The sequence below is a fragment of the Clarias gariepinus genome, chromosome 27, assembly GCF_024256425.1.
Source record: "Clarias gariepinus isolate MV-2021 ecotype Netherlands chromosome 27, CGAR_prim_01v2, whole genome shotgun sequence".
Lineage (NCBI taxonomy): Eukaryota > Metazoa > Chordata > Actinopteri > Siluriformes > Clariidae > Clarias > Clarias gariepinus.
In genome coordinates this window covers 8,417,517-8,442,471 of record NC_071126.1, presented here as the reverse complement: position 1 = coordinate 8,442,471, position 24,955 = coordinate 8,417,517, and the positions used below count along the sequence as shown (strand labels likewise).

At 36.4% G+C, this 24,955-nt stretch overlaps 1 protein-coding gene across 1 annotated transcript; it reads right to left on the bottom strand.

Annotated features, from left to right (window-relative positions):
- Nucleotides 1-5,042: 5,042 nt before the first annotated feature.
- Nucleotides 5,043-23,524, bottom strand: clic5b (chloride intracellular channel 5b). Its single transcript, XM_053488473.1, has 6 exons — nucleotides 22,884-23,524; nucleotides 8,428-8,537; nucleotides 8,148-8,273; nucleotides 6,776-6,882; nucleotides 6,393-6,574; nucleotides 5,043-6,310 (listed from the first exon to the last, which is right to left on the bottom strand). The coding sequence occupies exons 1-6, from the start codon at nucleotides 23,439-23,441 to the stop codon at nucleotides 6,146-6,148; spliced, it is 1,248 nt and encodes a 415-aa protein (XP_053344448.1). The 5' UTR covers nucleotides 23,442-23,524; the 3' UTR covers nucleotides 5,043-6,145.
- Between the last annotated feature and the right edge of the window lie 1,431 nt (nucleotides 23,525-24,955).

Genomic DNA, 24,955 nt, shown 5'->3' with positions numbered 1-24,955 from the left:
GTTTCACAAAAATAATTTTCCTAACTTCTTTTTTAGCCTGTGCATTTCAGAAAAAGTGGTGTTTTTTTGCAGTAGTTAAATCAGTAACACTAAATAATAAAATAATAAATAACAACGTACTAAAGCACAAATAATGTCAAAAAGCTATTAATATTGCCATAAAACTGCTGTACAGTACACTTCTTCAAATTTAACTAGAAATGTATTAAATGAATGAATGAAGTGAATATTAAAACAGCTTTCTCCGATATGAATCATACAGTACCATTTGATCTTTGTTGAGCTTGTCTCTTTTTCTTATATACAAAATATGTTTTGTAAATATGTAAATATGCATCATAATAAAGCAAGATATTCATATTCATATTGATTTAATGATTTGTAATGTAACATCTTTACTGAAAATACATAGTATTGCGCGAAAGACAGGACCCACCTAAATTTTAATAAATTTTAAAATGAAATTGTGTAGATTAAGTTAAAGACAACTTTACTATGACAGGCTGCAAATTCGAAGCAGCATCTTCGTTTCCCCTCTCGTTTGTTCCAATCAGCCAGCATTCAGCATCACTAGTATAATAATCACTGGCCTGATGATCTGTCTTCATTTACATCTGTTTCTCACTAGTTCATGCCTTAAGTTAGATGTTTGTTTTTTTATACTTGAATGATGTTCCTCTGATGTTCAGTTCCTCAGCTACAGGGACTGGCCTGAAAATGAGAGCCAAAACCTGCAAAAAATAAGAGCCTTCGGAAAGCCAAAAAAACTATTCCTCAATATTACATTAAAAATACGAGAAAGTCTGGCTCTTTGTAAGAAAAATATGAAGAGAAATGAGGGGCAGCACAAGACTTTAGCACATTTCTCCTTTATTAGATGGACCATGTGCACTGACACCATTTATTCTAATAAATCTCCTGAAAATAGCAGCTCACAAGTAAAGCATTCAAACAGAAACTGCGTGGAAATAGTTGAAATTTAATAAAAATGATTAAATAAATAACTTATTTGGATTCCATGACTAAATTATAATTAACTAAATTAATTAAAAGATGCTACTAATAATGACACTGAACATTCTCCTGATTTAGGTCACTGTATTGTATTGTCTAGTGTACAATGCGAAAGTGGAACTGAATTTATAATCCTTATTTTACACCATAATAAACCATATTGTCACATTTTATGATGTCAGGTGATTTATAGCCAAGTCAGTTATTAGGTTCAAGTGACCTTAGTTTGCTCTTACAGACAACATTTAACACCCAGAGTGTTGAATTAACACCCTACAGGGCTTGTATAATTCCGGGTAGACCCTGCAAGTGTTAAATCAACACTGAGGATTTTATTGTTTAACTACAGACTATAATAGGACTAAGTTAGTTCTATTTAGCTTTCTGGAATAACCATTTGCACAGTGACTTTATCTGATAGTTGAAAGATTTCACCTGTATGCTCTGTTATAGGCTGTTTTTAAATCACTTTAGCTCGACTGCTCCATCTAGTGCACAATTGACATTAATGCTGTCTTAAAAAGTTGATAAGAACTTAAGAGATAAGAAAATGCCTGGTCACTATATGCATTGAGATTAATGCATTGAAACAAATAAAAGTTCAGAAGAACTTTTTTAGAAATGGCTAAGAATTGTAAATGGTGTTATTTAAATAGAGAAAAAGAGATTTTTTTTAATTAAGTAATGATTCTGATTGTTGTAATTTTTATCACAATCGCTTATCATTTTAAAGACGCTTAAGTAATGATTTAATCGTTTAACATTTTTTGGCATGTCAGTGCAAAAAATCTTATGGATTCTAAAGCTTTACGCCATTACAAAGATCACCAAACCCACTGCCCCATAATTACACTAATTGTGAAAAGCTTCTAATATCAGGACCATGGATAGCTACCATTTAAACAATAGCTTTCTTTGTTGAGTCCTCGAACTGGTGCCAGGAGTCTTGGGTTATTCGCCATCTAAACTGCTCATGATTGAGTGTTTCAGGCATCAGAACATTCGACAGGACAGAGCTCCGACTTGTGCCAAAGACTCATGCAACACAGACCTTTTCCATAGGTCCAGGCCAAGCAGTAAAATGTGAAATATTTGAACAGAAACTCCATCTTCAAATGTAGCCAGCCATAGTGGGGCACAGGCATGGATACTATCAAAAGAAATGGTCATATAATCTTTTCGATGGGGCCGAGTGTTAATTGAGGACTAATGAACTGGTAACACAAAACAGTGCTTCCAGAGGCCCTTCTGATGACTGACGTACAGGCTCGGTGACACCATGCCAGTTATTTCTGATCTTCCGTTTTGGAAAATGACAAAGTAATTGCAGCCATCAGGGTTTGCCAAAAGCGTTTCATCGATGCCCATGTCTGCTCTTTGTTTAGGCTCCGGCTATGTCTCCAAATATCCCAAATCGTGTTATTATATTAATGACAGATTTTATAGTTTATGACTGAAAAATCAAACATTCTTGATTTCCTGGGGAGTGTGCAGAGATTTATAACGCTTTATGATAAAGAAAATTGTCTTGACAGCCATGCAGCTGTGATGGCTTCTGTGGGCAAGAATGAGTGCAGAACCAACAAACTGTTCTCTTATGTGGAGAGATATACTGTGTGCTGGAAGAGAGACAAGAAGAACTGTCCTTTCTTCTTCTTTAGGCACCAAGTCATTTCATAAAAGAATTTTAATCATCCCAGGCATAATGTGATGGTCTCAGTACCCACATCCTACCACAACAGGAAGATTTTTTTTTTAAATGTGAACCTAAACCTTAAATGTCAATCATGGTGCACATTCAATCCTGGGTTAAATACTAAGCATGAACATCTCTTTTTATATTCCTGGTTTGAATCAATCACCTTTTTGGCTAAGTGATATTTTAAGCGTATGACTCTTTGAGAAGTATATCCAAACACTACCTGTTTGATCTGCCTTCAGTACAAATAAAGAATCTTTCTGTGCCACCTCAACTTCATTGATGTCCAGCATGTGTGCATTTTGCCAGCAGTTCCTCTGGTTAGGTCGTCAGCTCCATTCTTAAGCTGCACGCGTGCGCTCGTCATACAACTCCCCATCAAGTTCCACCACAAGTCACTCACACCGCAGACTCTGAGAGACTAGGCCCAGGCTAAAGAAGAAACCAACGCTGTCTTGCCATATGAAAGGCGGATTTGGGTTCTTCAACTTGTTTCTAATAAAATATTATATGCTGGGAATCTTCAAGAGTATGATTCCACAATACTCCACACAAATAAAGAGATAGAGTGGATAAAATGGAAAAATAGTTTTATAATTTTTAAAATCACCAGCATAAAGAAAAGTGCTTCTAAGAAAAAGCAAAGTCCTTGAATTTAAAAGACAGATGCTTGGATTGTATTATACCTCCATTGGAAGTCACTTTATTTGAAATATACTTTAGAAAATTATCAGCAACATTTCCCAAGTTAAATTACTACTTTTTTCTTTCTGCTATAGTAATAAACACTCAACTAGAGGCTATCTTATTGAATGTAAACTTACAAAGATACGTTAAGTCAGTATATTTGTACACTTCATTTTAGGATGTTCTCTATATAAGATGAACTGGTGTATTGCTTTGCTTCTGCAGAGTTCTTCACTTTTGGCTTAAAGAGACAGATCTGCCAGAATTTCATTAATTTTACTTAAAGGTAAATGTTAATATATATGCTGTTGTAAAATAAAAAACATTTTAAAAGGATAAATAAATGCAGAGTTGTGCATTGCTTTAACATTTATAGGTAGAACTTGCTTGCACATGGAACCTGATTAGCATTTCAAAATGTTTAACAGCAGCATGCCGCGGTTTGAGGCAACATATCCAATTACGCAGCAAAAAGCCGTTATTAACACCCAGTGCCAGTGAATTGTTTATGCGCTGCTTTAGTAGATAGACCATGTGCTTTGACACCATTTATTCTAATAAATTTCCTGGAAATAGCAGCTCACAAGTAAACCATTCAAACAGAAACTGAGTGGAAATAGTTGAAATTCAATAAAAATGACAAATAAATAACTTCTTTGAATTCCATGACCAAACTTGAAGAAGATACTAGTAATAATGACATTTTTCCTACAGTCATCTTGCCTGTCAAATGTTCTCGGCGAAATATAAAACGCAAATAATTGGAATAAAAATATGCATACTTCAAACTTTTCGACATTTGGTTCCCATTGATGGAACGGCACAAACTGTACATGTATGTGTCAATTAATGCAAACCAGAAGACGAGATAAAATCAGCGGCTGTGTATTGTCTCTCCATATGCATGGAGCCGGGGAGGCTGTGCATCACTGGCATCTGTGCAAACAGATAAGAGTAACAGCCCTGGATGAGTGCAGGACATGTTTGACATTAATGCCATGATGTATATTATCTTGCTTGGAGAATGTTGAATGTGAGTGCGAGATCCAAGGTGGAGAATGTTTAAGAACTAATTATGTTAAGCAGTGAGGCACAAGCCCTGGACATATTTTCTTACTTGCATGGAAAAATATGGCTGGCTCCATTTATTTTTCTGCTCTGTTATTTCTGGACGGAGCTCGCTTCGGGTAAATAGTGCTGCTCCCTATTGTAAATCTGATGGGCGAAGGTCTTTGGAGTGAGGCTCTTTTGAGGAAAAATCTAGATGGTTTGGACATTTTTTCCACCCTAATGATAGAGTAGAGGAACAAGAGAGCTTTGATATATAGCCTGGAAGTCAGTGTTTAAATTTGGTTGAGGTCATCAGTCTCCAACCTGAGGATTAAAAGGACGACTTGACGTTTCTTGTGTTTAACAGACAATGAAACGCAGATCTGCGGCACTGCTTAGCTTTACTGTACCTATTGTCAAGTCTTTTCACCTTAACTATGCAAACTGCTTTCCATTCAGATTTTATATTTCAACCACACATATTAAGCCTCATCATTCAATTCCAGAATAAGTTCCATTTCCTTTAATATAATCCCTATATAATTATATTAATTAGCAAAAATGGTGCATAGGGAAAATGAAATAACGCAAGTTGAACTGTAAAAATATTATTTTATTCGTAGAGGTTCACGCAGGATAGGCCTCTCTGGCGCCACACTCCCCTTTCATATCAAATGTTTGTCCAAGCCACACAAGAGCTGCGAGCTCCATGAGGACCTATCAAGTCTGTGGAGCTGTGTGCTATTTCAGCAGAGCTGAGAGTGGAGGAGAGCTGGAGAAAAGCCCGACTAGACTGCTTAACTTGATTTAACAACATTAGGGGATATCATGAATCTTCGTTGCCACACAACTCAAAATACAAATTACAAATTAATCAGATATAATTGAGGTCAAGACTAAATCTTTTGGAAACATGTGTCAGCTGACACAACGATAAGTCAAATGTCAACACAACAAAAAGCATTTCTTTAAAGGAATCAAAATAAAGTATATATTTGAAAAGAAAGAGTTTTTCTTTAATGTACCAACATGGAATATAGTATATATATAGGTATCATATCTTACTTAACTGATTCAAAGTTGTATTTAAAACAATAACATTTCAAAAATATGATTTTTACATTGTGTATTAAACCTGTGCTTCTATTTTCACCTTGTCCCAGTGCTCGCTTGTTCTTTTCCCCCCTAACAATCATTTATGTATGACACAACTTGAGTATTCCTATCAAATATTTTTATGTTCTCAAAAAATCATCATCAAATTAGAAACTAGAATCTACCAATTAGTCGATCCCTTTAAAAAATTTTTTAGCTGTGATACATAATGTATATGCTTGTCACTAACAGATAATATCTTCTTTAAATAATAAGAATATACTGATCTACTGTAAATGATAGAAATGCAGCAAATAGATAAAAAAAAACTCCATGGAAAACTATTCATCTAGCCCTGACAGATAGTTCAGACACAATCACTACAGGGGAACGGGATTTCCCTGGCCTGCACTGAGTCATCATATTTCTTTATTTTGTGTTGCAGAACAGAATTCTGGCTAACCATAGTGGTTTCACTGCAAGATCTGTTTTCAATGATACAAAACTAAATTCTATAAAAAAAAAAAAAAAGGACATTGCCGTCTATTTCTGACAGCACCTACTGTAAGTGTAATTGCTCTGATAGTGATGCCACAAGCTTTACTTGACCAGCCTCTTGGCTACATCTAGATAGGCCAGTTCGACCTCTTTTTCTGCAGGACATGTGTTGATAAACTCCTCTCGGGCGTAAGCGCTGTTCAGGTAGCGCCACAGTCCTGTCAGATCGGTGGGGATGTCGTAGTTACGATACTTCTTGGCAACAACCTAAAAAATTAAAATTGTTCGATTCTTAAACCTGTTGAAGTGACACTTTTGTAATTGACGTGCAGGGCTGTGAGCAGCTCACCTTGACTATGTGGAGTTTTGGCAGTAGGTTGCAGTCTGCCAGGGTGAGGTCGTCGCTATCCAGGAACTTGCGGTTAGAGCTTTTCTCTTCTTCCATGCTGTTTGCGTCTATCTCGTCGGGCAGAGCGCTGTTCAGGTAGTCGTCCAGCTTCTTTAGAGCCTTTGTCAAGTTCTTCTCCAGCCCTGCCCCAATTCATATTAAACACTTGAATCGGTTAAATTACACACTTCTGAAGCGTAACTATTCAATATTAATATGTCTAGTGAAGCCATTAAGGTCAATCTTCCTATGTTTTTTACATGTCACTGCACATTTGGAATACTAGCGTCTATAAAATACTACTTCCATTCAGAAAATCAAGTGATCTGATTTGACATGCCTACCTCCATTGGCTTCTGGCCTTGGGTTTTTAATGTAAGCTGAGAACTTTGCAAATATGTCAATCCCTGCTGTGTTGGACTCCCTGTGCTTGGCTGCCAGCTTGGGGTATCTGAGGATGGAGAGAACAGAAATACGCCATTTTCCACTTCCTTTAGGCAAATACCGACTCTATGTCATTTAATAATATCTCTGACAGATTTCAAAACAGAAACCCAAAGCTCAATATAACAGACAGAAGGATTTGTGTTTGACAATTAACACTAAAGTATATACATATATACAAATCATGTAAATATGATTTACTTGAATGTGGCCCCGAATGTTCTGTAATAACTCGCTATGATAAAGCAATCTGAACCAAATAAATATGCTACATACCTTGATGTATGTGTACTCTATTACATTACATGTAATGCTGAAAATGATTTCCGTTTTCTGACGGACACATTTCATTACATTTCTCTACAGATATTGTAGAGAATAGCAGCAATTTCATGCTTGATGGCACTTGAACGAACACAATGGCGTGTTTAAAGCTCCTTATACTGAGAAGCCCATGTACGTTGTTTTGTTCAGATTGCTTCGTCCTAGCGAGAGTTATAAAATTTTCGGGGCCTCTTTCAAGTGAATCAGGGGATACAGTGGTGTAGTTGCACCTCCAGAGTCTGGGTTTGATTCTCGTCTCATCTGTGTGCATGGAGTTTGCATGTTTTTTTGGTAGGTTTCCTCTGGGTACTCCGGTTTCCTCCCACAGTCCAAAGACATGCAGATTACGCTAACTTGTCTTCACAAATTGCCCGTAGTGTGTAATTGAGTGTACACCCTGTGCAGGGTGTGCCCCGCCTCTAAGTCTCCTGGGATAGGCTCCAGGCTCAGTGAGTGAGAATTTCCACACACACACACACATACACACACACACACACACATACAACGCAAGGAAAGTCAGAGGATTGTAACTAAACAGTTTTGTGTGGTGGACAGGAAAAAGATCATGTGGTCGGATGAGTTTAGATTGACCCTGTTCCAGACGGGTGCATCAGGGTAAGAAGAGATGAAGTAATAAAGTGATGAAACCATCATGAATAGTGGCCACTGTACACGTCTCTTGAGGCAGTGTTATGATCTGGAGTTGCTTCAGCTGGTCAGGTCTAGTCTCAGCAACGTTACGCGACAGTAAATTGAAGTCAGCTGATGACCTGAATGTCCTGAATGACCAGGTTTTCACAGGAGACCAGTTTTTAAGGAGATTTTCCTGTGCAATATATTTAAGGTGTGTGTAAGAGTGTTTAAGCCCTAGAAAACCCCCTTCAAAAGTCCCTGTAACCTCTACATTTTAGATAACCATATAAGTCGACTAAAAATCTAATGACTTACTTTGGTGGTGCTAACACTTCTTCTAAAAACTCCTCAATTTTGTTGATGTCTGTCTTGACCTCACCGTTGTACGTGAGAAAAGGAGGGTGTGTGCCTGGAGCCAGATTATGCAGGTCAGCTGGTTTCCTAAACATCAAAATATCACAAGAAAATGTTTTGCAATCACCAGAAACTAAAAATCCAAAGTGTGTGTGTGAAATCATTCACAAAACCGCCATTTATGACAAAAACTCTATTCTATCCCAATGAATTGGTAATGTTGTATCAGCTGGTTTTTCACCTCTTCAGGTCCACAGTGGTGACGTTGAAGACAACCCCTTTGAGCCACAGGATCATGAAGAGGCGTTGAGAAAACGGGCAGTTCCCGATGCTCTCCCCATCACTTCCAGCCTGCAGACCACAGAACAATGAGAAATAAATCTCTCTCATATGACACAGCCTTCAACTCCTTTACTTAGTGACCGCAGACTTTACTGAATCACAGACAAGTCATTTTTATTAAATAAATATTACTGAAACCAAGAATAGGCCATGACTATTAAAGAGCAGCAGAGGTTAATACAACACACTTTAAGATCTCCCAAGCTGCTAAAAATGAAGCTCGCTGCTTTTAATCCAGTGTGGGGAAAAACTGAAGGCAAAGCAATAAAGTACAACAGCACCCTCTGCTGGATTAATCACATATCTGATATTTAGCCTATTCTCGCTCACTCTCACTCGCTCGTCATTTATACCTCTTTAGCATGAAATTTTAAAGGCAAGTAAACTACATTTATTCCAAGGACGTGCAGTTTAAATTATTTAAAATTTCAAAAATAACCAAAATAATAAGTTACTAGAACAATCCAAGAACTATGGGGAACTTATGCAGATATAAAAAGATAAAATTTTCATTTAGAAACTTCCTTTTGTAGAAATTGTCCCAAGTACGGTTCTTTTAGCACGCAAGAACCCATAATATGGAGCAAAAAACTAACTAAATCCCAGAATGCACTGCAAGAGGTTAGTGTCCAAACCATACCGAATGTTCCGACAACACAGATTGGTTTGTTGGGAATACAGGACAGGCTACTGTATTTTGAATGCATGTTATTTTAAGGATATACTAAATGTAAAAATTATATTTGTATGATTCTATGACAGCCATGATATTATTGTATGATAGACAACATGAAAAAAAGTCATTTCCTATAAAAAGCAAATAAAATTCTAAAACTAGCAGAGTAATGTTAATACATATAGGTTACAAAAACATATAGGTTATAGAAAAAAAAAGCCAGGAAGACTTCAATCGCCTGCTCTACTAGTGACAGTCATAGAAGAATTATGTGAAATGATTAATGCATAGATTATTTATTTCAATTGTGTAATAGTTCTCATGCATGTAAATGTTTGCTGACAATACCCTGTAATATTACTCACTCTCATTCATTCATACTCTATCCTGGATACACACTGGACGGGGTGCCAATCAATCACAGGGCACAATCACTCACACACTTACTCACTGAGGGCAATTTAGTAACACCAATAACTTAGTCTGCATGTCTTTGGACTGTCGGAGGAAAACTAGCACGGGAGAACATGCAAACTCTACAGATACCCCCGGGCGGGAATCAAACCCATGACCCCAGAGGTGTGAGGCCACAATGTCACCATGCCACCTACAGTATTATTTTTCATCAAATAAAGGAACCTTTTATCATACACAAACCCCCCACTGTTGCACAAAACAAGCAAAGGAGAAAATCCAGTTGTTCAACTAAAAACTATATACCAAAAATCATTCTCTCATGCTGAAAATGGACACCTTTAGTCTCTTACATAAAAAACGGAAAGTAAATAGTAATTTGCTGTGATATGCAGCAACAACAGCATTATCAAGGGGGATATATATATACTCAGCAAAAAAAGAAACGTCCCTTTTTCAGGACTGTGTATTTCAACAATAATGTTGTAAAAATCCAAATAACTTTACAGATCTTCATTGTAAAGGGTTTAGACAATGTTTTCCATGCATGTTCAATTAACCATAATCAATTAATTAACATGCACCTGTGGAATGGTCGTTAAGACCTTAACAGCTTACAGAAAGTAGGCATTTAAGGTCACAGTTCTAAAAACGCAGGACACTAAAGAGACTTGTCTACTGCCTGTGAAAAACACCCAAAAAAAAATTGCCCAGGGTCCCTGCTCATCTGCGTGAACGTGCATTAGACATGCTGCAGGGAGGCATGAGGACTGCTGATGTGGCTAGGGCGATAAATTGCCATGTCCGCACTGTGAGACGCCTAGGACGGCGCTACAGGGAGACAGGAAGGACAGCTGATCATCCTCGCAGTGGAAGACCACGTGTAACAACACCTGCACAGGATCGGTACACCTGAATATCACACCTGCGTGACAGGTACAGGATGGCCACAACAACTGCCCGAGTCACACCAGGAACACACAATCCCTCCATCAGTGCTCAGACTGTCCGCAATAGGCAGTCCATGAGGAGGAGATGCACTGCAGTACTTCAAACAGCTATTGGCCACAACAGATACTGACTGGTACTTTTGATTTTGAGCCTCCCTTCATTCATTGTGAAACATTTTTAGTTTATGTCTTATGGTGTTGACTCTTTGAGTGTTCATACAAATATTTACACATTAAGTTTACTGAAAGTAAAAACAGTTGAAAGTCAGAGGACGTTTCTTTTTTTGCTGAGTATATATGTTCAGCTTTAATAAAGTGAGGACATGTTACAATTTACAAAGCCAGACATGTTACATTTTCTTTTTAACACTTGTGTGGGAACATTGTGCAGGAAACAACTGTACTTCACGAGTGTGTACGTGTGTGTGCGCGAGTGTCTTGCAAAGGCCACTGTGTAAGCAAGTAAAAGACTGTTTCCTCTGCATCAGCACCTCATTAATTGTTTGCTTCTCCAGCTGATCCTCTCTCTGAGGAGCTTTAAGGCTCGTACATCACAAGCCCTAACCTGATTTAATCATCAGCATGGATATATACTAAAGTGCATATGTCTATATATATATATATATATATATATATATATATATATATATATATATATATATATATAGAGAGAGAGAGAGAGAAAAAGAGAGAGAGAGAGTCTTTAACACACACACACACACACACACACACACACAAACATACATTACAGATTTTAAACATCAAAATGGGCTCTTCATGCATTGAGGTGAACTGCTGTAACTCTAGAGCAACTATTGCATTACATCAATGAGCGAGCATCGTAACCAGGATGCAAACTGTTTTTCTACCAATCATTCTTAATTTTTTCCACGTCTATTCTTCCTCTTACCTTGACAAACAATTCAAGCTCAGGCTCTCGGCCCCCTCCTTTTGAGGTTAGATCAGTCATTGTGCACGTGGTGTATCTTAATCTGAGCTCGGTCCAAAACACAGCAATCCTATGCCATGTCCCTTACATCTTCGCAGTTTGTCCAAGCAGTCCTAGCAGTGTTACTGCTGTCCTACAGGAAACTTCACCAGGTTTAATCAGCGTCTCTCTTACACAAACAGGAATGAAGAGAAAAGAGCGATGCTAAAAGGTGTGCAGCTCAGTCAGGGGAGGAGCTCTGGCCCTGATTCCCATGTCATGCACCTGGGTCCAACAGCAGCTGGGAGAAAACAGCACCTCTGGAGCAGATCCTGAGAGATCAGCAGGATGCTTTTTAGCACAATTTAAATAATTACATGTATTACATTGTGGAAGCATCAGACATCTGTTTAGTGGAAGACAGATTCCAGTATAAAAGAACTGTACAGATTAAATAGTTTAAAAGGTTACTAGTGAATAAACATTTCTCTAGTATTAATATTTTTGGAATTCCGGACTGCTAGTAAAGCAGGTTTTTGTACAATGTACAGAACCGTCTAATACACGCCATTCAAGCCATAGCCAAAAGAAAGCCCAAGAGTAAAGGAATTGGCTTTATCAATAATTAATACAACTGGACACACTGAGCACACTGGCGTGCAATGATAGGTTATATCTGATCAGCCTTGGAAGCCAAAGGGAACAAGATTCCTGTTTAAATATTTGATGATTCAGCAATTGGCTTTAGCAACAACTAGTCGGACTAGTATTTCAGGGAATCATAAAAACGTCTACAAGTCAATTTGGATTTGTTAAAAATATGTTCATATTCTAGAAATACTTATCTGAATCCCAGAATAATGGAATGAATAATGTAATTTCTAGTTTCTGCTAAGTACACTGTTCTTAATGACAACACACTGTGGACAAACAGTATATCAGGTTACTGATGTTGCTCTCCTAACTGTTACTAGAAAATGTTATCTCCCCTGACGATCCTCAACCAGCATCACCTCCAGTCAAGTTTCTATTCCTGTTTACAGTGACTGTTTTACTAACAAGACTTACAGTTATTATTCAATTCCATTCTTCTGTTAAATAACCTGGACTGTTATTGCTACTACAAAGGCTCATCCCGGTTTTGTGATCCGACCATTTAAACGCACGTTTATAAGTATATGTTACACAAAAAAATACAAATAGCAATTCTTAAATTAACATTTCATTTATTAAGGAAAAAAAGCCATTCAAACCTGCCTGGACTTATGTAAAAAAAGAGTGCCCCTTAGGCCTCAAACGGGTTGTGCCACCCTTAGCAGCAACAATTGCATTCGAACATTTACTATAACTGGCAAGTGTGACAAATATGCAACAACAACAAAAAACATCAGGACAGGCTGAATACTTTTTACAGCACTGTCTATGAGTCCTACTTTTACACACTGGCAGAATAAAGATGTTAAGTTTTCGATATCTGTATAAAGATATCGAAAACTTAACATAAACTAACTTAACTTAAACTTAACTTAAAGATAGCATTTTTGTGAATACCTAGATTTCAATGAGTTTGATTTACCATCTTCTCATATACAGTACTTTGATATTTCCAGGTGAAACACTGTACTGTTAACCACTGTTCTAAGTTTCCAAAAGAAGCTTTGGGAGAAACTGTTACTTTCAAAGCACCAAAAAAAGTCTTGAATAGTTAAAATTTATAATCAATTTCTCCCTCTCCCTGTTCTCCCTCCACACAGAATTGAAGCAAAATACATGTAGAAAAGGGTCAAATGTAGTGAGAAAGGACAATAGAGAGTTCAGCATGTGCTCAGCTTACTCATATACAATTTAAAGTTCATTTTAAGTTCATTTTTCAAAAGCTAAGCTAGCCAAATTGTACCCTAGATTAGTGACAGCTGTGACAGATGTTATGATTTAGCTTGTAATTTAAGACAAATGTTCTTCTTCTGTCAATCGATACATAGGTTCTGGTGTGATTATTTCAAAAGTATGTCTGCCATTCTTAACATTAATAATGATGTTTGCCCTGGTGTAGTATTTTTGGAGTGCTTTTGGATTTATCCCAGTAAACCACAAAGCAATCAGATATTTTGTCCTTCGCAACATTGATAGCCAGGCGCCATCCATTGATTTTCCGGAAATCCCCCAGACCACCAAGTATATCTCAGAGACTTAAAGACACCAGGTCCTTTTTTTTTTTATTTGAAAAATAAAAGCTACTCTATTAGAGGTAATCTTGGAATATTTACCAGTAGATGACTGAAATTTCCTTTTGTACTTTAACTCTTTGCTGTGTCTTCCCCCTGCCTAAACCCCTAAACCCCTTTTACTTCTTAACATATTTTTTATTTCATATTTAATTTTTTTCAGTTTTTAGTTAGTGTGTTTATTTGCTTTAATGGCTATTTACTTCTGTGTATATTATATTTTTGTTTTTGGGGTTGCATATTGAAATGTTATAGTCGCATGTTATTTTTTGTTCTCCATAAGATATGCCAGTTTAATATTTAAGCAAAAGAGTTACATAGTTGTAACTGTACATATATACTAGGTTATAAATGCTTTTCCAATGTCTTAGCTAAAAAAAGGCCAGTTATCATACGTCCTACTGTTTAGCTCATCTGAACATCAATCCTAACAGCATACAGTATGGTTGAACAAACAATGAGTTAATGTGCTAATGCATTGCTGCCTCCTAGTGTACAACTCATGTTACTTGCAGGTATGAAGTCAGATAACCATGTGAACATCCGTGCCCATAACCACATAAAGTGTCACCCACATGAAGTGAAAAAAATTATAAACCATATATAAACCATAATCGGTGCTGTTGTCTTGTTTTATATGCACCTGTACTCTATAACTACTCTCTGAAATAAAAGCTTATGAATAGCAACAAGGTGTCATAAAAGTAATCATGTGGAGAGATTCAGGCAGAAATAAGTGACATGAATTTTGAAAGCAAAATGGGTAAGAATTTTGAATACTACATCTGCTTTTGTGCCTTCGTCCCTAAAACACACCATCACGGAATGCAAATGGGAAAATTTGTTTTGCGATAATTTAATCTCCAATTTTTTTTAGATCAAATTCGATTTTCGTTTTTAAAACGATTATATATAAAATGAATTAATAAACAAAAAACTGAAGGTATAGTTTTTTTATTTATTATTATTTAAGCAAAACAATTTAACTGAAAAAAAGTGCAAACTCGCTTACACAAACAGGTTTTCCTGTTATTTTAGGACAACAGTAATCAGTACAACATACAAAACTCTTTTGGGGTTAATAAAGTGTAAACTTTCTTTATGTCTTTATGTTCTGGTTATTCTAGCAAATAAGGAATTGGTAAAGTACAAGCTAAAGACCTTAATTACTTTTTATAAAATAAATAGTTGTAAAAAAAAGAAAAAAAGAATATAAATATTATAATATATATTTTTATTTTATTTTTTTAATCACTCAAACAATTTTGTAAACCACATGCAACTTGCATGCTGAATAAAATCAAACTGGTGCATGGCAGCATTTTACATGTTTTTTAACTGTGTATATTTTAACTGTGCGCTGCCGCTTGCCTTGTTTAGCTTGCAGCGCCAAACACGACGCCGATTCATCAGTATGTCTCTGTTTGAGGTGCTCGAGTAAATTAGTCGTGCTGCTTTCTTTAGTTGCCACAAACTTTAGACAAATTTTACACCAGGCTTTGGCTTGTTCAATGTGTTGCGAATTGCGAAAAGTTGCGAATTAGAACAAATATTCATACGACCGTGCCTCTGTTGGAAACAAGCTCCTTGGTTTCATCAGAGCGTGCTGCCATGTTGTATCTCGTATTTTCCATGTGTAAGTCACAGAGGCATACCATAAGCCATACCAAAGTGAAACTGTAAAATCTATTTTCTTTTTTCAACATCGACATAAACCATACATTCGAATTAATCGATAGTAACGATTAATCGCGCAGCTCTATTTGCGAAAAAAAAACATACTGGCTGTAAATTACATGAGGTAGCTTAGTGGTTAGAGCATCAGAAACGTCCCAGGTGATGGAGCTACCCCACCTCCACCAAGTTACTCCGGTTCGGCCTTTGAGCAAGGCCCTTCCCTCAACTGCTTAGATGTATAATGAGATAAAAATGTACGTCACTCTGGATAAGGATGTCTCCCAAAATGACATAAATGTAAATACAAATATAAGAAACACCTGCGTATATGTACAGCATACTGTCAAAAACTATTACATTATGATATATAAATGTACATCCACTATCTTATCACTTATCTAGGTTATTACATATTACAATATAAGACCTGGTTAGATCAGGCCATGACATAAGTCAAAAGAAATAAGAAATTCCTGTCTTGAAAGGAAAATGGTAGCTAATAATGAATTAAAATATAAAGGTAATAATAATGAGATATAATAAAATTCTCTACAATACCTTCCTTTTAATCCTTTTGTACTTATTTTGTAATTTAAATAAGTGACAGAACAACATGAATTACCACCAATATCTAAATAAGAGACAACTTAAAATGAAAATACATTTCATAAGCTGAAAAAATACGAAATGTATTCAAAATGTAACCTTTACCGCAAATCATTCACAAATGAGCCAAATCACTCACCCTTGGTGAACTTGAGAAAGTTTCACCACTGAATAACCTTTAAACTTTTTTTTTTAATGAGATACGCCTGCATGACTGAATCCTTGGTCATATCAGTAGTAGTAGTCAGCAAAAATGTAGATTTTAGATAGCAAAGCAGGGCCATGTGCATTTCTGAATGAATGTCTAAGAAAGACAGCAAGGTTAAACGTAGCTATACAGCTCGAACAAACAAAGCAGCTAGACATAAGTTCACCAGAACTTATACTTTCTCTCTCTCTCTCTCTCTCTCTCTCTATATATATATATATATATATATATATATATATATATATAGTCACTTTCTAACTCCATGATCGTTCCTGATTTTTCTTTCTTTCTACATTGTAAAGGAATGCTGAAGGCGTCCAAAAAATGCATTAATCTCCTTTAAACAGTTAATGGAGATGTGTCTGCTACTTATGCTCTGTAAAGACTTCATAACGCCTCCGATCTGAGGTGTTGTTAATTGGTCAATTTTCAGGCTGATAACTCTAAATGAACTTCTCGTCTAGATTATGGTGCTTGACGGATTTTGCAAATGCACTTGACAAAACTGTTCTTGCAAGAACTATTACAGAAAGGCTGACCTCTGTGTCTTAAAATAACAACTAACTGTTGTTTTTGTTACATAATTACCTAACTCCATATGTATTAATTTATAGTTTTGAAAACCCCAGTATTGTTGTAGAATGTAGAAAATAAATCACTAAACAAAAACAAAGAAATTTGCAAGTGACTCCAGACTTTTGAACGGTAATATATATATATATATATATATATATATATATATATATATATATATATAGAGAGAGAGAGAGAGAGAGAGAGAGAGAGAGAGAGAGAGAGATATGGGTCAATGACGTGACGCCCCCTTTTTCTGTCCGGGTTAATTTTATTTTGCAGAAAAAACTAAAAAATACATAAAAATTTCTCATCTACTTGTTATACCTTCTTTACCTACTAAACCACTCTAACTTCTCCAAATTTTTAAGTTTTTCATAATTTTTCTGCTATCCGAAGTGCCAAACACCATATGGGGCGACCGTCCGGCCTTGACTTTAGTTAGGACAACTGGTTTAAAAACACTTTAAATCAACTTAAATATATCCCTTTTCCTAGTTGGCATAATTTTATACATGTTTTACATCCATTGACAAAACTATAAAGCATTTCCACATATATTTTTATCATGATATACAAACGAATGTTGTCCGAATTATGTTGATTCTATCCATTTCATCCGGGGCGACCATCAACAAACCACAATTTTGGGACCTTTATTTTAAAAAACATCTCAAGGATGGGATACTGCATCAGCCAGACACAAGTGAAGACCCCCTGGAAACAACTGTATAGTAAATCAGTCTCTCTCATATAGTAAGAAAAAGCTGTTTTTAACGGCTGTGATGTCGTAGTCACTTTTGGTCATCATGTGGGGCGACCACCCCAAAACTGTGAATTATAATTTTTTTCCACAAATCTATATTTTGATGATAAATTTGATAGTGCTTTGTCACTAGAAGAAGCTAGTTTGGTTTCTGAGGCTAACCGTTAGCCTGTTATACTTGAGTAAACTTGAAAACATCATATGGGGCGACCGAGTATCATGTGGGGCGACCACTGCTGAGTGTTTTAAATGATAGATATATGTCCTATATTTGTAGTTTTCATATTCTATACATCAATTATATACATAGAGTTAATTGTTTAAGTATAATTATTTGTATATTTTATCTTTTTTTTCTAAATTCAGCCATTTTCCATTCCTTTTATAGGGATAAACATTTATTTTAATTGGATAATGAAGGAGACTCTTCTAGATATTATAGAATAAACTTGTGAAATAATGGTTTTCATAAAATGAAAGGGCACTAAAGTTTATCTTTCTTTATCAGTTTGTCTACTTACTGATATGAGTTCAACTAGTCTTAATGATACATAAAAATGTGAATTCTGAAATATATTACGGTCGCCCCAAATGACTTTTTTAAGGCTTTTTTTTTAAAGTCTTATCCGTCAATGACCCATATATATATATATAGAGAGAGAGAGAGAGAGAGAGAGAGAGAGAGAAAACGTTCGTAAGTCGTACTTGTTCGAAGCCTTATATGCCTTTGACACAATATACAATGGGGCCAGGGGTAGCTCAGTGGTTAAGGCATTGGACTACGGTTCGGAAGATCCTAGGTTCAAACCCCACAACCACCAGGTTGCCACTGTTGGACCCTTGAGCAAGGCCCTTAACCCTCAACTGCTCAGATGTGTAATGAGATAAAAATGTAAGTCGCTCTGGATAAGAGCGTCAGCTAAATGTTAATGTAAATACAATGTAAGGCATACCAATCCACTTGATGAAATCTCACCTTTCCCCACTTCCAGTATGTGGCCAAAAATCAAAACACTTTCTTAGGAAATTAAGCTTTACAGGACAACCATTTTCTATTATCATGCTTCCGGACTGATTCATTGACTTTGGACATTTCATACATTCACTACAAAATGAAAATATTCTATGTGATTATATTATACTGGTTCATATAAGACATAACATTACAACAAGCCTAATACCATATAGGTTCTCCTTTTGCCACCAAAACAGCCCTGACCCATGGGCTCTGGCATATGACTGGTATATGACCTGTGAAGGTGTGGTACTGTGGAATCTGGCATTAGCAGCATATCCTTTAAATCCTGCAACTTGCGGATGAGGGCATCACCTGCAGGATTATAGAGGAACAGCAACATGCTACCTCCTCAAATACCAGCATGTAAAAATTAAAAATATGTTTTTTAATTTTTTGAGTCAGTGCTGCAAAACTTGAATTGCCACACAAAAAAATCACAACATATAACTGAAACAATATTTTTCTCCATCACTACTAAATTGGTTCAAAACCTGGGGAATTTTAACTCTTGAGCTCCTTTGAACTCTTGAACCTTGAACTTTTGACCATGTTCCTCACCATTTTTGTTGTACGGCAGGTAGGTCTGCCACCTTTTATTTACAAAAAAACTAAACAAAACCTGACACACCCAACTAACTGGCAGCCAAAAAAAAAGTCTGACTGTCTCTTAGAGACCTAACAGGAGACTTCCATAGTACTATCATCTGCTTATCTTTGTCAGCTGACATATGTTTCATATAAGCCCACCACTCAGTAAAGTTGTTGTTAGCACCTGGCCACAGTTATCAACAAATGAGAAAGCTGATAACAAACATATATCATGCATAGGTTAGGTGGCTGCCGTCACGACTCTGTGGTCGGACAAAATCATTTCACTGCATATTGTATTCTGAATGATTGTGCATGTGACAAATAAAATTTGAATTTGAATTTTGAATTTGAATATCAGTCAGTAGCCTGCCTGAACACTACAGTGAACCAATGTTGCATTTATTGTCATTGGCAACTGGTTACCTTTTCCATGTTTTGTAGTACAGTAGCTCTTTTGTGGGATCAGACCAGACAGGCTAGCCTTCTCTCCCCACATTTATCATTGAACCTAGGGGGGCATCACCCTGTCTCTATGTTACCAGTTGTTCTTCCTTGGACTCCCTTTCCTTTATATACTAACCATTGTATATCAGGGACATTCCACAAAGCCCTGCTATGGCCTGTGCTGTTATTGGTTCATTTGTGTAGCCATTACAATTTGGCCCCGTGTCAAAGTCACTCAGATTCACACAATCTTACACACACACACACACGCACCAGTTAAAAGTTTGGACACACCTTCTGATTCAGTGTTGTTGTTTTTTTGTTTTATAATTAATTTTGTACATCCTTACATCTTATTTCAAGACATGAAGGTCAGCTGTTCTGGTATAGTTCTTACAAGAACAGCATTGTAAAGTGCATTTGCAAATGATGAAACTGAATTACATAAAGACCATCCCAGGAAGGCAAGACCAAAACTTACCTCTGCTGCAGAGGAGAAGTTCATTTAGAGTGACCAGCCTCAAAAATCACCACTTAACAGCACCTCAGATTAGAGTCATCATTAAAGCTTTACAGAGCTTAAGTAGCGATCACATCTCAATATCAACTGCTCAAAGGAGATCATTACATATTTTTGATGCTTTAAGCATTGTTTTACTCTGTAAACAACATTTGCAAAAAATTAGTTATAATTATATTATTACTCATAGTTATAGGATTCTATGTTATAGTTATAGGATTACGATTTTGGCCCCGTGTGCCTTATATTTTTTAAGCCTTCAGCATTGTTTTACTATGTAAAATATGTATATATATATATATATATATATATATATATATATATATATATATATATTATTGGACTGCCACCCCCCCACCCTGCAACCCTGAATACTGGTTTATATGCAAATGTTTGTTAATATAACACACACAGTATATATATATATACAGTATATGCTGTATATATATTATATACAATGCCTTCAACATTGTTTTACTCGATAAAAAATAAATAAATAAATAAATAATAAAATATATATATATATATATATATATATATATATATATATATATATACAGTATATATATACAGTATATGCTGTATATATACATGCTGCATACAGTATATGCTGTATATATGTACAAATATAATTTTTATTTGTAAGATATAATTTTTAGTTATAGTATATATAAAACATTTGCAAAATATTAGTTATAGATATATTATTGCTCAGTTTCATACAATTTATAGGATTCTGCCCTTATGTACTTTTTAAATGTTGTTATTCAGTCTATTTTACTTAAATGAGTTTGTAATATGGAGTTTGTAACACTTTATTTGTAACATTGTAACAGTTTGTAACATGCTTTGAATGTTTTCAATTTGAGTTTCATCTAAAAATACCCAATACTCAATACAACTTGCTTTTATTGATTTATTTATTATTGTTATTATTATGAATGATAAATACATTATTTATAATAACACACATATAAGATATGTGTTATAAAATAACATAATACACTTGTCATGTAACATACATTTTGTTACATTAGATATTTTCAGTCTGCTGAAAACACTATTTTTAGATTATATATTAAAAATATACAACATACTTTAGGTTGTCTCTAAAATTATTTTACCATGTTCTACTTACTGCAGAAACAATTAGGTTCTATGGAAATTAGAAAAGGTACAAATTATTTAGCATAACATAATTGGGGACCTTTTAGTAATACACTCCACTCTTGTCAATCACTGTTGCTCATTCAGCAAAGTGAGCCCTTCATGTACTGAGATTATAGTTCTGCTACTATCAAAAAGTAAAGAGAACACATGGGGTCATTTGCACAGACAGGGTCAGTCTTGTTTCCATGACTATACAGTTACTGGTGAATGATTAAACAGCATTGCTAAATCTTGATAAAACTATAACCAGAATTCTTATACAGAACCAAATTTGTGATTTTGCTCAATATTTGGTACAATTCCATTATCTGGGTTAAACACACCTTGTTACACTGGACCAGCAAATTGAGTCAGTTGGAAGAAAAATAAATTACCCACTGTTGTGAATAAAGTGACTTCAGGGAGGCAGAAGTTAATGATTGAGAAAGCTGACTTAATGACTGAGATTCTTCTCGCTATTTCCATTGTACTCAGAAAGTGTCTTATCTACAAGTTACGCCAAATACTGATTAACTATCGCTCAAAGCATCTAAGTCAAGAGAATTTTTCGAACCTTAATTCCATGACAGATTTTTCCGTTTTTCTTGTATGGAGATCATGTCTTTTCATTGAACTATTTGAGACTAAAAAAATGCTGATAAAAATTATGAAGTGCAGTCCAATCATTTGCGATTTCTTTAGACTTAATCTTAATGGTTCAAGTCCAAGTGATGATTATCACTTGCATGCAGCCACACCTACATGACCTTCAGTCAGGAAGGTAAGGCTGAAACTCCTTATTGGTGACAACAGCCCCTACTTCTTAACAATGGACAAGGTTTGACATTTTGAAATGCTCAAATCATACTAGTATGTTAACAGATTAATACATACGTTAAATAAGTAACTTCAATAATAAGTTTGAATAAGTGTGTTTTGTTTTTCCAAAGTTTTGCAAGCACATGAACTCAAGAACAGGGTGCCTCTTATTCATAATAATTTCTTATGGATAACTGGAATCAAAAACTATTTATGAGGAACCTACTGTTTATCTGAAAAGGTATGCAACTTATATATTGGTACAAATTGCACAGTAGTATAGTGTAGTGTAGTATACTAATTCAGCTTCATGAGACCACATTGTCCTCAAATATGGATATCACTTTGCCCCTAACTAGATCGTGTGTATATTGTTATCAGATCCTTCTATGAGGACTGTCGGGTATCTGATAAACTAAAACGATGAGGAGAAATTACAAGTTACACAACATTAAGGTCTGGGTCTCCATCCATACATCAAGGAACCTTTTTAGTCCAACTAGGAGGCCAATGGTGACCGTTGTATTATTTACACTCATTTTTAGGACCGTGGTAAAACCTTCCAATGTGGGAACACCAATTAGCCTAATCTGGATGTCTCCGAACTGTGGGAAGAAACAGGACTACACGGAGGAACCCCACCAAACACAGGGAGAACATGGACAAACTCCATGGACACAGACGCTGAGGCGGGAATCAAACCCGGCCCCCAAGGCACAGGGAAGCAAGGTGACAGTGTTATCACCGTGCCACTAAAGGTTGGGTCTGATGTGATATAGTCTGCCACGTACCTTGACGAAGAGTGCGATTTCAGGCTGATTAGGATCTACAGGTTTCTCCTCTTCTTCAACACTGTTGTCTTGCACTGGTTTGAGACTGTAGTCCACCATTTCTTCCGCTGGTTCTGCGGCTCTACCCCTTGGCAGGGAGAAAGCCATCATCATCCCATCCTCTGCGTTGTCTTCATATGTGTCTTCCTCTAGCTGCTCTTCATCACAGGGATCTCCAAAGCGCTCAGATGGAGAAGAGTGTCTGGAAGTCTCTTCTTCTTCTTCTTCTTTTTCACCATCCTCCCCTGGTGGAACCTCATACAGTGCTTCCCCGTTCTGAGCTTCAGTCTGGATTTCCTCTGCTTCCTCAGTGTTGATGTAATCCGGAGACAAACTTCTTCCTTTCTTGGCCTGAACATCGATCTCGCTGTAAATCGCCTCCACCACTGGGGCTCCGTCAGCAAACGCGCTTTGGTTCTCATACTTGGGTTCCTCCTGGACAGAGGGGTCCGGCTCGTCAAAAGGCTTTTCGTACAAGTTCTCCTCGTCTATTCTCTCATAGATATTCTCCTCTGCCATGTTGGACGTCTGAGAAGCTGAAAGGAGACAGAGAGACAGGGGACAGGAGGTTAGTGGCACGCGAGGCCAGGTGTGTGGCAGCAGCGACGCACTCACTCACTAATGAACTTTGCTCTATTGCCGTGTCATTTAACCCGGCTGAATCTCAAACGGCTCCCTGCTGCCTTACATCGTGCACTGCACAGGGAGAACAAATCATTATTTCCTACTTGATATAGTGCACCTCCTTAGGGAACCATGGAGCATCCTGGGATTCAGTGAATGTGTGCAAACGAGGAACTCGAATCAAACTCCTGCTTGTTTATATAAAACAATCGATGTAAAATAGATATAAAGTTTGGATACACCTTCTAATTCTATGGTCTTTTCTGATTTTTTATTTCTTTCTACGTTGTAAAACAATTAAGAGATTTAAACCCTCAACAGTGGAGGTACGAGGAGACTAACTACTAAACCCCCCTGAAATTATGTTTCAGTCAGTCTTGAAACCTGCGACAAAACATGTCCAGCACTTAATATTGTGTTTTACTGTAAAATTTATATTATTTAAATCTTATAAACAAAACCACTCACTCATTGTCTATACCGCTTTATCCTGTAGGCTATACAGGGGCGAGGGGAGAGTCTGGAGATTATCCCAGGAGCCTTTGGGCACCATGTGAAGAAGATGGTGTGCCAATCCATCGCAGGGTACACACACATACACACACTACAGCAATTTGGGGACCTTAATGCATGTCTTTGGATTGTGGGAGGAAACCCGAGTACCCCGGGGGAAACCCACCAAGCACATGCAAACTTTATGCACACCAAGGCAGGAAACAAACCTGGCTGGGAATCGAACCCAGGCCCTGGAGGTGCAAGGCGACAGTGCTAACCCTTAAGACACCGTTTAATATTTATTTAGACCTGAGAAAACCCTTGTCCAGAATAAGGGTTCACATTCTTAAATTGCTAAAAACATGAATTAAAATATAAGGGGCAAATACTGTGTGCTAAGTAAAATACGTACATTTAAATTCATTAATGGCTGTTTTTGTTTCTTAGTAGTGCACAGTCTGCCAATGTTTACTACTGAGGTTTTTAGGTAACCGACATCTTATCATTGTGTAAACTCTAGTTGTTACATTGTATTAAATAAGTTTAATTTTGCATTAGTTTAAACTGTTTAATCATTTATCATGTGTAGGATATGGTCGATTATGATTTAGTTAGATTGTGTTTAATAAAGAGCTGATTAAGGACATTTAAAGTAGAATAAATATATAACAATAATCTAATTAATTTAAGGGAACTATGCTAATACAGCAATTGTCAATGGAAAAGTGAAAGAGAAGGAATAGAAAATACAAAACAAAAGTGATCAGAGTGAAAGAAAAAAAGGAATAAAATAAGGTCTTGGAAACACACTCAGAGAAAGTTAAAAAAGCACAGAACTCTGGAAAACATTGGAAGACCCGCAGCTTGTATGTCTGTAGGATGCATTGATCATTGTAATCACTATCAAAGTTCTA

Bases quoted from the DNA above. Each gene is read 5' to 3' on its own strand.
- clic5b (XM_053488473.1), bottom strand. From the start codon at position 23,441: ATGGCAGAGGAGAATATCTATGAGAGAATAGACGAGGAGAACTTGTAC. The intron at 8,274-8,427 runs GTGAAAAACCAG...TTTGATGTTTAG, and splicing joins ACCACTGTGGACCTGAAGAG to GAAACCAGCTGACCTGCATA. The intron at 6,311-6,392 runs GTGAGCTGCTCA...TTAATTTTTTAG, and splicing joins CAAAACTCCACATAGTCAAG to GTTGTTGCCAAGAAGTATCG.